This window comes from Salvelinus fontinalis, chromosome 2, assembly GCF_029448725.1.
Source record: "Salvelinus fontinalis isolate EN_2023a chromosome 2, ASM2944872v1, whole genome shotgun sequence".
Lineage (NCBI taxonomy): Eukaryota > Metazoa > Chordata > Actinopteri > Salmoniformes > Salmonidae > Salvelinus > Salvelinus fontinalis.
Window position 1 is genome coordinate 64758250 of NC_074666.1, and position 15281 is coordinate 64773530.

General features: G+C 43.5%; 1 protein-coding gene across 2 annotated transcripts in view; it reads right to left on the reverse strand.

Moving 5' to 3' along the window:
* Window positions 1-318: 318 nt before the first annotated feature.
* The window catches only part of LOC129868055 (transmembrane protease serine 9-like), a 36168-nt gene continuing 21205 nt past the window's right edge, over window positions 319-15281 (reverse strand). For both annotated transcript variants that reach the window (XM_055941643.1, XM_055941652.1), the window contains 3 exons: window positions 10565-10821; window positions 10115-10212; window positions 319-9994 (listed from right to left, as the gene is read on the reverse strand). In XM_055941643.1, coding sequence (XP_055797618.1) covers window positions 9674-9994; window positions 10115-10212; window positions 10565-10821 — 676 coding nt within the window. In that variant the 3' untranslated portion in view covers window positions 319-9673. The remainder of the gene's footprint in view (window positions 9995-10114; window positions 10213-10564; window positions 10822-15281) is intronic.

The following is a 15281-nucleotide window of genomic DNA, read 5'->3' on the forward strand; positions in this document are numbered from 1 at the left end:
AACCTTGTGAAGACTTACAGAAAACATTTGACCTCTGTCATTGCCAACAAAGGGTATATAACAAAGTATTGAGATAAACTTTTGTTATTGACCAAATACTTATTTTCCACCATAATTTGCAAATAAATAAATTAAAAATCCTACAATGTGATTTTCTGGATTTTTTTCTCTCATTTTGTCGGTCATAGTTGAATTGTACCTATGATGAAAAGTACAGGCCTCTCTCATCTTTTTAAGTGGGTGTAACGGCAATCTAAGTCCTCCTCCTCCTCAGACGATGAGAGGCGAGAAGGATCTGAGGACCAATGTGCAGCGTGGTAATTTTCCATTATTTAATTTACACAAAACAAGACACTATACAAAATGACAAAACAAACTAACAGTCACAGTCCTAGCTGGTGCAGACAAAACACAAAGACAGGAAACAACCACCCACAATCCCCAACACAAAACAAGCCACCTATATATGATTCTCAATCAGGGACAACGATTGACAGCTGTCTCTGATTGAGAACCATATTAGGCTGGACACAGAAACAGACAAACTAGACACACAACATAGAATTCCCACCCAGCTCACGTCCTGACCAACACTATACAAGCAAAACGCATAAGAACTATGGTCAGGACGTGATAGTGGGAGAACTTGCACAATTGGTGGCTGACTAAATACTTTTTTGCCCCACTGTATTGAAGCAACATCTCAAGACATCAGTCAGGAAGTTAAAGCTTGGTCGCAAATGGGTCTTCCAAATGGACCCCAAGCATACTTCCAAAGTTGTGGCAAAATGGCTTTAGGACAACAAAGTCAAGGTATTGGAGTGGCATCACAAAGCCCTGACCTCAATCCCACAGAAAATGTGTGGACAGAACTGAAAAAGCATGTGCGAGCAAGGAGGCCTACCAAACTGATTCCGTTGCACCAGCTCTGTCAAGAGGAATGTGCACAAATTCACCCAAGTTATTTTTTTTTTTTTTTAGGTCATAGGATTTTCCAATTGTTTTCTATGGGATGCCCTTTTAATAAGGAACCTGGTTGCAGGTCCTATGGCTTCCACTAGATGTCAACAGTCTTAATAAATTGTTCGATGTTTTTCTTTTGAGAAATTAAGAAGTAGTGCTATTCATTGTAAGTGTCACTCCAGCTGGACTGTACTGTTTTGGTGCGCATGACCAGGAGCTCGCTCCACGTTGTTTTTATCCGGTGTTAAACACAGTTTATTCTGTCTTAAATTTTATTGATTATTTCCGTTTAAGGGTACCTGAGGTTGGATTAGGAGCGTTGTTTGAAATGTTTGGACCAAGTTTACAGGTAATTTATTAGATACTTTGTAGGCATGTTGGGGGAGTTGAAACTGGTGTATTTCTGAGTCAAACGCTCCACATAAATATACATTTTTGGGACATAAAGAAGGACATTATCGAACAAAAAGACCATTTGTGATGTTTCTGGGACATTTTGGAGTGCCAACTGTCGCGGTAGGGGATTTTGAGTTGACCTTATAGGTTCCCCCGTCAAGAGTGACGCAAGTCGTATCACTTGAGTTCTTATATCATCCGGCAAACAGATGATTCACAGGTCCGCCGGACTGACCTGGTTTGTTTATGCCTGCCCTTAGTTCGGAGAATTGCCTTTAGAGTTTATTGTTTCGGGATCTTAGATAATATCAATCAGACTTAGAGTACCTCTTACTTGTTTTACCTTTACCTTTTATACTCTTGTATCTAGACACACGCTTTCCTCTACGATTTAATGCCTTTACCCGTCGGTTAATAGTGCTTGAATATTAATACAGAGTAACTTTGCTTTTACAATATAAATGAGTTGGCTGTCCAATCCCTTAAATTGTATTTTGTGTAGAAACTAGACTTGTTCCCCTATACTGGGGAGTGTCAGAGGCGTTCTCTCCCCTAGGATATTGGGTCTAGTTTCTACTTTTTATTCAATTTTTGCAATTCACACAGTTATACACGTCATTACAGATTCTTTACGTCCTTAATCTATAACCCCAATAATCATCAAAACACTTCTTAATGCCTTATCTATGTATTACTACAAGCGGTTAATTACCTTAGCGTAGGTTGACCTGGTTGGTTCCCAAAGAGTATGTTCTTCAACTCACAATTTCTCTATAGGTTTGTCCAATCACTCAGTATCTGTTTCTCCTGCTAGAAGTTGACTATGACCTTTTTTCTTTTTTATATTTTTTTCTGATTAGTAAAGAGACTGCTTTCGTAGATCAAGACCCTTTGTAACACCACTGATGCTATTTATCAACTCCTGTTAGGGGGTGGATGTATTAAGCAATAGGAGTGTATAGGGTATTTGTCTCATTGGTCATTGGTCTCATTGGTCTCGTCCAAGAATCAGCAGTCAAAAGATACAATTGTTCTAGAGTATGAAAGTCAGATATTACCTTTTAGGTTGATGGTAGTTTGAAGTATCACGAGTTCAGTGATAAGTCAAGTAGCACTACCACACCTTCTTTTGGGAAGGCATGCTTCTTATATACTATTTTCGGGACCAAGTCAGCCTTAGTGCTGAGTTACATTCTATTCTTGTAAACGAATGTGGCAAGCTGTCACTGTGAAAATATTACTAGCGACAGTGTCTATACGTCATCTAAGTCTAAACCTTGCATCAATTTAACCCAAACAAACGCTACTGTTGGTCTGGCTTCCTCCTGTTTGTTTGATGACTCGCCTTCTGCCTCTGCTGGGGGTGGTGATTGGACGCGAGATATCTCATCAAACCAGTCGTTTGTCTCCCACTCAAGAGGCAGAGCCAGTGGTGAAGATGTGGGTGGATCCAGTGAAGGAGGTGTCATCAAAGTCCTTTTTTGTGCTCCCGCATCACAACAGAATAAGATCTTCAAAGGTAAGGCATTAATTATATCGCTATTTCTGACTTTTGTGGCGCACCTGCCTGGTTGAAATATATTTTTCATGGTTTTGTATGCGGGGCGCTGTCCTCAGATAATCGCATGTTTTGCTTTCACCGTAAATCCTTTTTGAGATCTGGCACAGCGGCTGGATTAACAAGAAGTTAAGCTTTATTTTGATGTATAACACATATATTTTCAAGAATGTTCAATATTTAAATTTAGTAGTTTTGAATTTCGCGCTCTGCAATTTCACCGGATGTTGGCCAGGTGGGACACTACCGTCCCACGTACCCTAGAGAGATTAAACAATTTAAAGGCAATGCTACCAAATACTAATTGAGTGTATGTAAACTTTTGACCCACTGGGAATGTGATGAATGAAATAAAAGCTGAAGTAAATCATTCTCACTACTATTATTCTGACATTTCACATTCTTATAATAAAGTGGTGATTCTAACTGACCTAAGAAAGGTCATTTTTACTAGGATTAAATGTCAGGAATTGTGAAAAACTGAGTTTAAATGTATTTGGCTAAGGTGTATGTAAACTTCTGACTTCAACTGTACATACTTAATGTAGATCGGGCAACGAGAAATGAAGTACGAGCTAGGCAGTCAAAAACTGTGCATTTCTCTGCCTGTACATGATAAACTTTTGATAGATGGTTGGACAGATTGCTTGTGTTTCCGCCCTTACAAGTAAAAGTATTGTTGCACTTGTGGCAATGAGCATTGTCAGCATCGACTCTGGTGAAGTGTAACCACACTTTTGAACGTTTAGCTCTCTCCGCCGTCATCACTAATTAAGAGCAGGGTGCTGTGTGTGCTGTAGCGTGTTGGAGACACAGGCTCTGCGCAAGAGAGATCTCTTCTGGATTGGGAATAGTGAAAATGCATCATAGACAAGTGTCTTAATATTATTGCAAATTAGAAATGGTTGGTGAGATAAAATGTGCAAAATAACAATTATATAGCAATAATAAATACATTTCTCCAGTACCGAAAGCAGAAGCGATAACGTCGGAGCTTATGGATACTACGGTCTTTCATAATTTAGCCCCGGGGCCCGTTTAATAATGGGTTTCGGTACCCATCCCTAGTATCGAGAGAATTGCAGCCACACACTCCAAACCCAATTTCCTACCATTAGGTGTAATGTCATGTCCCAGATATTTATCTGTTTGGGAGACAAGTTGAAACTTTTTCTAAGAAATGTTGTGGCCATTTTCAGCAAGAAACACTAACAGAGCTCTGGTGTCAACTTTGCATGCTTGTTGGGTTTCAGAACACAGTAACAGGACGTTGACATACTGTATTAACATTCTCCCATCGGGGGTATGAAACCCTCTAAATTTTGCACCAAAGCAGCAGAAAATACAGCCGGAGATTCCGAGTAACCTTGGTGGCAGACAGTCCAAGTCCAACAGTTGTTTAAGAATGTAAACTGTTTTTGGTGCGATGGGAATGCAAAAAAACAAAGCATTAGCCAAATCAGCAACTGAAAACCATTTAGCCGACGCCGGCACAGCAGATAAAATTGGAATGGGGTTTGGCACAACAGGAGCCCTTACATAAACTGCATCGTTAACAGGTCTGAGACCTTGATCAAAACACCAATCACCTGAGGCCTTTTGGACAGGAAGAATGAGGGTATTACAGGGAGAGTCTGGACAAGGCACAATAGCTCCTCTTTCTACCAATGAAGCATGAACAGGGGTAATCCCCTTGACTGCTTCCTGACTTAGGAGATAATGAGTTCTGATTGGTCTGTGTGTGCCCTTAGGTATGACAGTAAGTGGTTCAACCCCCCTCATTGTCATACTTATCTTTAGCCTACAGAGAGTCCGGGAGACCAATCAACAAGTGTGATTGATTCTCCACGGAAATCATCTGTTTAGTTGGTTTGGTGCTATCAAGGCCATGTACACCTCATTGAACATGTACAGCCCAAATAAATTGAACACACAAAGTATGTATGCTCGGGGAGAATTTATACCCATCCGCTCTAAGTTCCCAATCAGTGACCTGCAAGACAGACTTCAACCAAATACCAGTATCCTCCCAAGCAACATGTGTTTTAGCTACTGATACATGTGGCATGCTGTCACTAAATACATACAACAAAGCCTGTCAATTTAACACTTAAAGCACAAAATTGAGGCCCACTATAAATGTCACTGCTCTCTTGGGGTGTGGTCCCTTACAGACAATTTTGTTCATAATCTCTTGTCAATGGTGAGAAATGTGCGGTGCAGTGTAAGCCAGTCTGTGACATAAAACTGCCTTTCTGTTTCCAATGACTGCGAGCATTTAAGAAAATTTTGTCAGTAGGGTGACCCATCAATAATGTGACCCATCAATATCCTGTACGTCCCATGCATAGTACCAATCACATGTTGAGACCGTGTCGGACAGGAAGGCCTGTGACGAAGTCCAGGGATATGTAAGCAGAGGGACGGTAAGGGTCAGGCAGTGGTTGAAGAAGACCAGCCGGACCTTGCCGAGGAGTCTTGTTCTGCGCACACACCACGCAGGTGGCGACGAACGTGGAGACGTCGAGACCATGGTAGGCCACCAAAAGCGTTGCCGCACAAAGGCCAGGGTCCGATGGGAGCCCAGGTGGCAGGCAAGCCCGGGTGGGCCCACTCCAGGCCCGAGGAGGCACAAACATAATCTGCCACCCCCGGGGTTTGGCTGGGAACGATGCGCCTCATGGACCTGCTTCCCTATTCCCCAGCTGAGTGCCGTCACCAGACACGAGGTGGGAAGGATGGTCTCAAGGTCCATGGGTGTAGCCGTGGGGCTATAGCGGCATGACAGCCCATCCATCTTGATGTTCTTGGATCCTGGTTGGTAGGAAAGGAAGAAGTTAAACTGAGTGAAAAGTAGGGCCCACCTATCTTGCCTGGAATTGAGACGCTTGACCGTGTGGAGATATTCCAGGTTCTTGTGGTCCGTCCACACAATGAACGGATGTTCCGCCCCCTCCAACCAGCGTCTCCACTTCTCCAAAGGCATCTTCACCGCGAGAAGCTCACGATTTCCCACATCGTAGTTCCTCACCGAGGCGGTGAGGCGATGGGAGAAAAAGGCGCAGGGATGTAACTTGAGGTCCAGGGAAGAATGCTGGGACAGGACAGCCCCCACTCCGACATCCAAAGCATCGGCCTCCACCACGAACTGACTGGTCAGGATGAACCAAGATGGGAGCAGTGGTGAAGCGGTGCTTGAGGTCCCGGAACATCCAGTCAGCAGCCGGGGACCATGTGAACAGAACCTTGGGAGAGGTGAGTACAGACAGGGGTGAAGCCAGGGTGCTGTAACCCCAGATAAAGCGGTGATAGAAGTTTGAAAATCTCAGGAAACATTGCAGCTGCACTTTGGACGTAGGCTGGGGCAAATCCACCACCTCTCTCACCTTCCGGGATCCATCTGTACATTCCCTGCAGCGATGAAGTAACCAAGGAAGGGGATCTCCGCTTTCACAAAAAGCTGGATCTCTAGGAGGTGCTGGAGGACCTGTCGGATGTGGAGCACGTGTTCTTGGGCTGAGTGGGAGAAAACGAGGATCTCATCGAGGTAGACGAAAACGAACCGGTTCAACATGTCGCGGAGAATGTCATTAACCAGGGCCTGAAACACAGCAGGGGTGTTGTCCAAATAGCATGACCAGGTATTCGTAGTGGCCGCTGGCCGCGTTGAAGGCTGTCTTCCAATTGTCCCCTTCCCGTATCCACACCAGATGGTAGGCATTCTGCAGGTCCAACTTGAAGAAAACGATCGCCGCCTGGAGCGACTTGAAGGCTGAGGTGAAGAGTGGTAGCGAGTATCGGTTCTTCACCGCTATGTCATTAAGGCCCCAGTAGTCGATGCACGGGCGCAGGGTTTTGTCCTCCACAAAGACGAACCTGGCACCGGCGGGGGGGGCAGAAGGACAGATACACTTTGCAGCTAGAGAGTCCTCGATGTTGGTCTCCATAGCCTTGGTCTCAGGACCCGACAAAGAGTATAGTTGTCCCTGGGGCGGTGTGGTGCCTGGGAGAATGTCGATCCCGCAGTCATAGGGTCAGTGAGGAGTGGCCTGGGCCTTACTGAAAACCTCCTGGAGGTCCTGGTATTCCGCGGGAATGGCAGAGAGGTCCGGGGAAACTTCCGAGCCCACAGGAAGACGTCCATGGACAGGCTGCACTGACTTCAGACAATAGACGTGGCAGAATGGGCTCCAGCCCATAATGGCACCAGCAGTCCAGGCTCAATACCATGGGAACCTGAGGAGACTTAATCAGCATAAATTGGATTGCCTCGCTGTAGTTCCCTGACACTTGTAGGTTGATGGGAGAGGTATTGTGAGTGACCCGGCCTATACGACCCAGATGCAAACAGCAGGCAAAAGACAGGTCAAAGGCAGGTAGAGGTCCGCAATCCAGGGCAGAGTCAATAAGGTACAGAACAGCAGGCAGGCTCGGGATCAGAACAGGCAGAGGTTTGTAAACGTGTCAGAGTCAGGCAGGTACAGAATGGCAGGCAGGCTCGGGTTCAAGGTAGGCAGAATGGTCAGAACCGGGGAACTAGGGAACAGAACTTGAGAAAGCAGGGAGACGGGAAAACACGCTGGTAAGACCTGATAAGACAAACTGGCAACAGACAAACATAGAACACAGGTATAAATACAATGGGGATAATGAGGAAGATGGGTGACACCTGGAGGGGGGTGGAGATGAGCACAAAGACAGGTGAAACAGATCAGGGTGTGACAGTTCTGGCAAAATGTCCCTGTTTTCCGCAGTTGTGGCAAGCAAGGTTCCTGCCCTGTTGTTGCTGTTCTCTGGCCCACCCGTCAGCACTGGCTCCCCCTCCTCTTCCTCTACCCCGTCCCCTCTATCCATCATTTTGAGGTCTTCCCTGAGCCTGCCGCTGCTGGCCCTGTCCTTGATAAAAAGCCAGCTGTGCAGCTTGTACTCCTCCTTTTTCTATTCTCTGTTTTGTCTTGTCTGCTTGAGACAGTTTTTGCCTCTCATCGTGTTTACAGTGTTCAATAACAGCTTGTAGACTGATAGTTTCCCAGCCAATGCAAGTCATTTCAACATGTTTACCAGGGGCTGGCAAAAGTCCATTCATTAGGGCAGCCTTCAAGAGTCTGTCATAGTCATAATTTTGGCGGCCATCAGTCATTGGTTTGAGCCCATTATGCTTACGGTAGCAAGTCTCCAGCCTATGTCTGTAGTCTTCCAACGACTCTTTAGCTTTCTGCGTGCAACTATAGATAGCTTCCCAATCGGTCATGGGTGGGTAATGTTCTTTTATGCGATCACACAGTGTAGTTAGCTGGGTAGGCTCCACCCTTTCCCATTGGTAGTTTTCATCAAAGCCTCCCTCCACGTCCGCCCATCGCAGCCTCATCTTGATACGGCAAATGTGCACAATCTCAGCTGCAGATGGCTTGTACAGCCGGGCCATCTTAATTAGCTGTGTGGTAAAATCCCCCGCATCCTTTGTAGGATCTGGAAGTTCTTTAGCAATGTCCTTCATTTCGTCCTGTCTTCAAGTCTTCTGGATGCCGAAGAGAGGGTACCATTCGCCATGGCCCTCACCATCCACAGGTCGTGGTTATGGATTAGTGGACATTACCAGAGGTGCCTGTAGAAAGGTTGTGTTTGGGTCACCTTTTTTTACCTGTTATGGTCGTGACCCTTGTGGGTGAGGGACTTAGCTGCATGTTAGGGGTCGACGATGATGGTGGACTAAGCTCCCAGAGTCCATCAACACCAGAGACGGGACTCAATGTGGCCGGTGCATGGAACGGATTTCCACTGCTCATGGGCCACCTCCGAGGGGTTTGCTGGTAGAACTGCGGTGTGGGAGATGGCTGAGCGAGCTGCTGTCGGACGCCCAGGGCTGGTGCTGGTGCAGTGGATACAGGGGTATAATGGGGGGTGGAAAGTCATTATCATCATCATCCCTGTTTCTCCTTCTTTTCTTATCTTCCTCCGACTGTTTCTTCTTCTTACTTTCTTTCACCATTATTCCTTTAACTTTCTTGTCTGACTGTCTTTTGGCTTCCCTCTCCCACTTTCTAAATTTACCCCAATCTATTAGACATTTCTTGCCTTTCCTGGTTTCCTCAAACGTCTGTAAGTTATTTCTACATTCTCTTAATTACACTCAATGTGCCTTTCAAGGGATAATCTGAAGGCTATGAAGTCTTCAATTAATTTAGAACTAAGTATTAGAGCTATTTAGTAACGGTTTTGTTAAAACCATCATCATAACATTGTGATTTGTTGAGTATATAATAATCCATGGCACAAGTCCAGTAAAGTGCAGCATGACTATCTAATAGTTCAGTGCATGTTGGCTACTTGCCATTTTGGCTCACAGATACTGTAGAATAGACTACTATAATCTTTGGAGAAAGTCAAGTGTGCTACTACAATCATATTCATCTGGATATTAATATGTAACATTGTTACACATGCCCAGACAGCTTTGAACAGAAAATCGTGCATTTTGCAACTTAAATAACAGTGCTGTTAGAAATAACAAATATTGTCCAGAAAATGCTATGGATACAAAAACAATTGTGACAGCAAAAATATATTTTATCGATTGACTTTGACAAAGGGGAAATTGTAAACATTCATAATTCAAGTGACTGGAGATGAAGGCTCCCTGAGTTCAACGTTGGCTTTGACACACTCTGCTTTGACACACTCTGCCAGTCACTGACCTTTGGTTAGTTGGAAGTTACAGAAAGGGCTTGTCAATGGTTGCCATTGAGTTGCTTAGTGTCAATCCCAGCCCAACAGGAGGACAAAGGAGAGGGAGAAGAGGAGGAAGAGATAGAAGGAGGAGTGGGCCATGGAAGCTCCACTGCTGCCACCAGCTAAGGCGGGGGATAGGAGGGTTCCCAAATTGGTAGTTAGGAAGTTCTTAAAGCGGGAGGTTTTGGTGAAGACTTGGATGGTGGAGGCGCGAGGACTCTGGCTCCATCGTGCTTTGCTAGTGCTAGTGGTGTTGCTGCTTGTGGCGTTGCTGCTATCGACAGTCAACACAGCAGTCTGAAACCATGAGTTGCCCTGCTTACACATCAGAGGACCACCCACATCACTCTATGGGGAGAGAAGCAGAGAAAAACATGGGTTAATATGGTCATACTGTTATGTGCTTATAACAACATGTTGCAAGCAAAATAGTAAGACCGACAGATTTATAGATCAACTGTGCCATACCTGCAATAGTGTCACAGGTCCGGTGCAAATGTTGTCCAAAGATGAAACATTCACGCATTCCACAACAGAGGTCTGCAACTCCTGCAGGACTTGCTCAGCTGAGGACACAAAAAGAGAGAGTATATTACTTGTATATATACACACACACACACACACACACACACACACACACACACACACACACACACACACACACACACACACACACACTCCTAAGGTTGTATCTTTCCGGAAACAATCCCTAGGCAGCCCCTACCCTAGGCATTTGTGTACATCTGAGAGGCCTGGATAGGGTGTAAGCAATATGTTGAAAATCCCACCTATCCTATCAAAGGAAAGGTGGACCTACAGCAATTCCATTGCTTTTCCAATTCTTTCAGATCTATAGAGCTTGTTACTGAACAGGCACATTTCTAACAAACACACAAAGACAGTTGTCCATCCACTCACCCCCACCCTGGCCAGTGCCCCAGCCAGCCACCCAGCACTTAGTCCCTGTGTTGAAGTTGCTGGTTCCCTGGTCCACACAGATAGGCTGGATGTAGTTAGACAACTTGGGTTTGCTAGCCAGTCGGAGGATGGCCACGTTGTTGCCCGTCAAGTTGCTCATGGTGATGTTGATAACATTCAGGGTTACCTCGTTAGGGTTGGAGCCGGTTTGCTTCAGACGACCCAGGATCACGGTCCATTGAAAGGCGTTGGGTTGGCTGGAGAGATAGAATAAGTTGTGTGTTTAGCGAGGGACACAAAACTCTTCATTCTGATTGCCCCCTTATGAAATGCTTATCTACTGCTTATGCATGTGATATGTAGGGGTTATGAATGTGTTATGAAAAATGTGTTACTAACTAGGTAGAAACCCGTCATACAATATCAAAATATTTGGGCGTCTATAGTCTATAGTCTATAGTTTCTATAGGAGTTGAAATTTTGTCTCTAAGTGGAACAGAACCCATTCTACAGCAATTTCCCTGACATGGAGTCAGATTTCAGAAATGTTGGCCCCTGATCTGGAGTCAGTTAAAAGGCCGCAGTTATTGCTATGAGTATACGGACACTGCTTACGTCTTCCCCTGGATGCCTTTACGTGATGACGATTTGAATGGGGTCAATTGCGCGTTCACAGGCACTACAAATTAAAAAACCCTGTAGCTAGGAACTCTTTTCTTGCTGCGTAATGCGCCTGGAGGACATCGACCCGCACTTGTTCCAAGCATTAGTGGAGGGAGTAATATTACTCTGGTCATGTTTCTACTCGTTATGGGAGTTAAAAACATCATAAGGTAGTTAATTTAAAGCGTTTTATAGCAATTTATATCCGTTTAGTGCGATTTTGGGACATTTATTTCTGAAACGCTGTGAATTGCTGGGCACGCTTCCAATTCATCCCGAACGCAGTTGGCATTTCCACATGGCAAGAGGACAGCTTTCCACCAAAAGACGATTAGACCCAAGAAAGGATCCTTTGCCCAAGATACTGATGGAAGAACAGCTCAAAGTAGGACATTTTTATTATGATAAATCGTGTTTCTGTCGAAAAATGTTAGTGGCTTAGGACGCCATGTTTTTTGACGTAGCTTCGCTTGGCGCAAACTGTATTGAAAAGTAAGGATAATTTAAAAAATGTAATTCCGCGATTGTATTAAGAATTAAATTGTCTATCAATCCCTGTCCACCCTATATTTTTTAGTCACGTTTATGAGTATTTATGTATAAGAGTAGATCACTGTCTAATATGGCGCACGGACATTTTCTCACCAGCTGGGCTACATTTCACATTGTCTAACCATGATTTTGGTGGCTAAATATAAACATTTTCGATCAAACTCCATATGGATTGTGTAATATGATGTTACAGGAGTGTCATCTGAAGAATTCTGAGAAGGTTAGTGAAAAAATTAATATATTTTGGCGATGTTGACGTTATCGCTCACTTTGGCTAGAATCAATGCTGGGCTGCTATGTGCTATGTGCTATGCTAATATAACGATTTATTGTGTTTTCGCTGTAAGACACTTAGAAAATCTGAAATATTGTCTGTATTCACAGGATCTGTGTCTTTCGATTAGTGTATGCTGTGTATTTTTACGAAATGTTTGATGATTAGTAAGTAGGTAAACACGTTGCTCTATGTAGTTATTCTAGTCCATTTGTGACGGTGGGTGCAATTGTAACCTATGCCATCTACCTGAAATATGCACTTTTTTCTAACAAAACCTATCCCATACCATAAATATGTTATCAGACTGTCATCTGATGAGTTTTTTTCTTGGTTAGGGGCTATAAATATCTTAGTTTAGCCGAATTGGTGATAGCTACTGGTGTTGGTGGACAAATAAAAGATGGTGGATTATGCTAATGTGTTTTTAGGTAATAGATGTACATCTTTACATAGTGTCTTCCCTGTAAAACATTTTAAAAATCGGACATGTTGGCTGGATTCACAAGATCTGTGTCTTTCATTAGCTGTATTGGACTTTAATGTGTGAAAGTTAAATATTTAAAAAAAAAAAAATTTTTTAATTTCGCGGCACTGGTTTTTCAGTGGGGGTGGGGGGGGGGGAGTGCCGCTAGCGGCACCCTCATCCTAGACAGGTTAAGCGCTGTGAAACTGGCTCTCATGAGGACCGCCACAGGAATGGAAGACCCAGAGTTACCTCTGCTGCAGAGGATACGTTCATTAGAGTTACCAGCCTCAAATTGCAGCCCAAATAAATTCTTCAGAGTTCAAGTAACAGACGCATCTCAATATCAACTGTTTAGAGGAGACTGTGTGAATCAGGCCTTCATGGTCGAATTGCTGCAAAGAAACCACTACTAAAGGACACCAATAAGAAGAGGGCCAAGAAACACGAGCAATGGACATTAGACCGGTGGAAATTTGTCATATAGTCTGGAGTCCAAATTGTAGATTTTTGGTTCCAACCGCCTTGTCTTTGTGAGACGCGGTGTGGGTGAACGGATGATCTACGCATATGTATTTCCCACCGTAAAGCATGGAGGAGGAGGTGTGATGGTGTGGGGGTGCTTTGCTAGTGACACTGTCTGTGATCTATTTAGAATTCAAGCTTAACCAGCATAGCTACCACAGTATTCTGCAGCGATACGTCATACTATCTGGTTTGGGCTTAGTGGGACTATCATTTGTTTTTCAACAGGACAATGACCCAAAAAACCTCCAGGCTGTGTAAAGGCTATTTGACCAATAAGGAGAGTGATGGAGTGCCGCATCAGATGACCTGGCCTCCACAATCCCCCAACCTCAACCAAATTGAGATGGTTTGTGATGAGTCGGACCGCAGAGTGAACGAAAAGCAGCCAACAAGTGCTCAGCTTATGTGAGCACAACTCCTTCAAGACTGTTGGAAAAGTATTCCAGATGAAGCTGGTTGAGAGAATGCCAAAAGTGTGCAAAGCTGTCATCAAGGCAAAGGGTGGCTATTTGAAGAATCTCAATTATATTTTGATTTGTTTAACACTTACTACATGATTACAAATGGGTTATTTCATAGTTTTGATGTCTTCGCTATTATTCTACAATGTAAAAAATACAAAAAAGAAAAGTAAAACCCTTCAATGAGTAGGTGTTCTAAAACTTTTGACCGGTAGTATATTTATTAAATTAATATGCACTGCTTATGAATGTGATATGTATGGGTTATGTATACTGAACAAAAATATAAACGCATCATGTAAAGTGTTGGTCCCATGTTTCATGAGCAGAAATAAAAAAAATCCCAGAAATGTTACATATGCACAAAAGGATTATTTTTCTCAAATTTTGTGCACTTTATTTACATCCCTGTTAGTGAGCATTTCTCCTTTGCCAGGATAATCAAGCCACCTGACATGTGTGGGATATCAAGATTAAACAGCATGATCATTACACAGGTGCACAATGTGCTGGACACAATAAAAGCCCACTCTAAAACGTGCAGTTATGTCAAAAACACAATGCCTCAGATGTCTCAAGTTTTGAGGGAGCTTGCAATTGGCATGCTAACTGCAGGAATGTCCACCAGAGTTGTAGCCAGAGAATTGAATGTTAAACCTCTTAAGGATCTGCCCCTTTTTTTTCAGTCTAAAATGACATACCCATATCTAACTGCCTTTAGCTCAGGACCGGAAGCAAGGATATGCATAATCTTGATACCATTTGAAAGGAAACACTTTGAAGTTTGTGAAAATGTGAAATCAATGTAGGCGAATAAAACACATTAGATCTGGTAGAAGATAATACAAAGAAAAAAAAATTGTATTTTTTGTACCATCACCTTTGAAATGCAAGAGAAAGGCGATAATGTATTATTCCAGCCCAGGTGCAATTTAGATGTTGGCCACTAGATGACAGCAGTGTATGGGCAAAGATTCAGACTGATCCAATAAACCATTTCATTTCTGTTAAACATTTTGTATCAAGACTGCCCAAATGTGCCAAATTGGTTAATTATTAACTTTTCAAGTTCATAACTGTGCACTCTCCTCAAACAATAGCATGAATTATTTCACTGTAATAGCTGCTGTAAATTGGAAAGTGCAGTTAGATTAACAAGAATTTAAGCTTTCTGCCAATATCAGATATATCTATGTCCTGGGAAATGTTCTTCTAACTTACAACCTCATGCTAATCGCATTAGCCTACGTTAGCTCAACCTTCCCATGGGTGAGACACCGATCTGTAGAGATCCTTAAAAGGTTAATTTCTAGAACCAGTGTCGTTTTAGAGAATTTGGTAGTACGTCCAACCGGCCTCACAACTGCAGACCATGTGTAACCACGCCAGCCCAGGACCTCCACATCCAACTTCTTCACCTGTCTGAGAGCAGCCACCCCGACAACTGATGAAACTGAGTATTTTTGTCTGTAAAAAAGCATTTTTGTTGGGAAAAACTCATTCTGATTGGCTTAGCCTGGCTCCCCAGTGGGTGGGCTGATGCCCTCCCAGGCCCACCCATGACTACGCCCCTTCTCAAACGTGAAATCCATAGATGAAGGTCTAGTTCATTTATTTCAATTTACTGATTTCCTTATATGAACTGTAACTATAAATTCGTTGAAATTGCTTCATGTTGCGTTTATAGTTTTGTTCAATATATACAGTTGAAGTCGGAAGTTTACATACACTTAGGTTGGAGTCATAGAAACTCGTTTTTCAACCACTCCACAA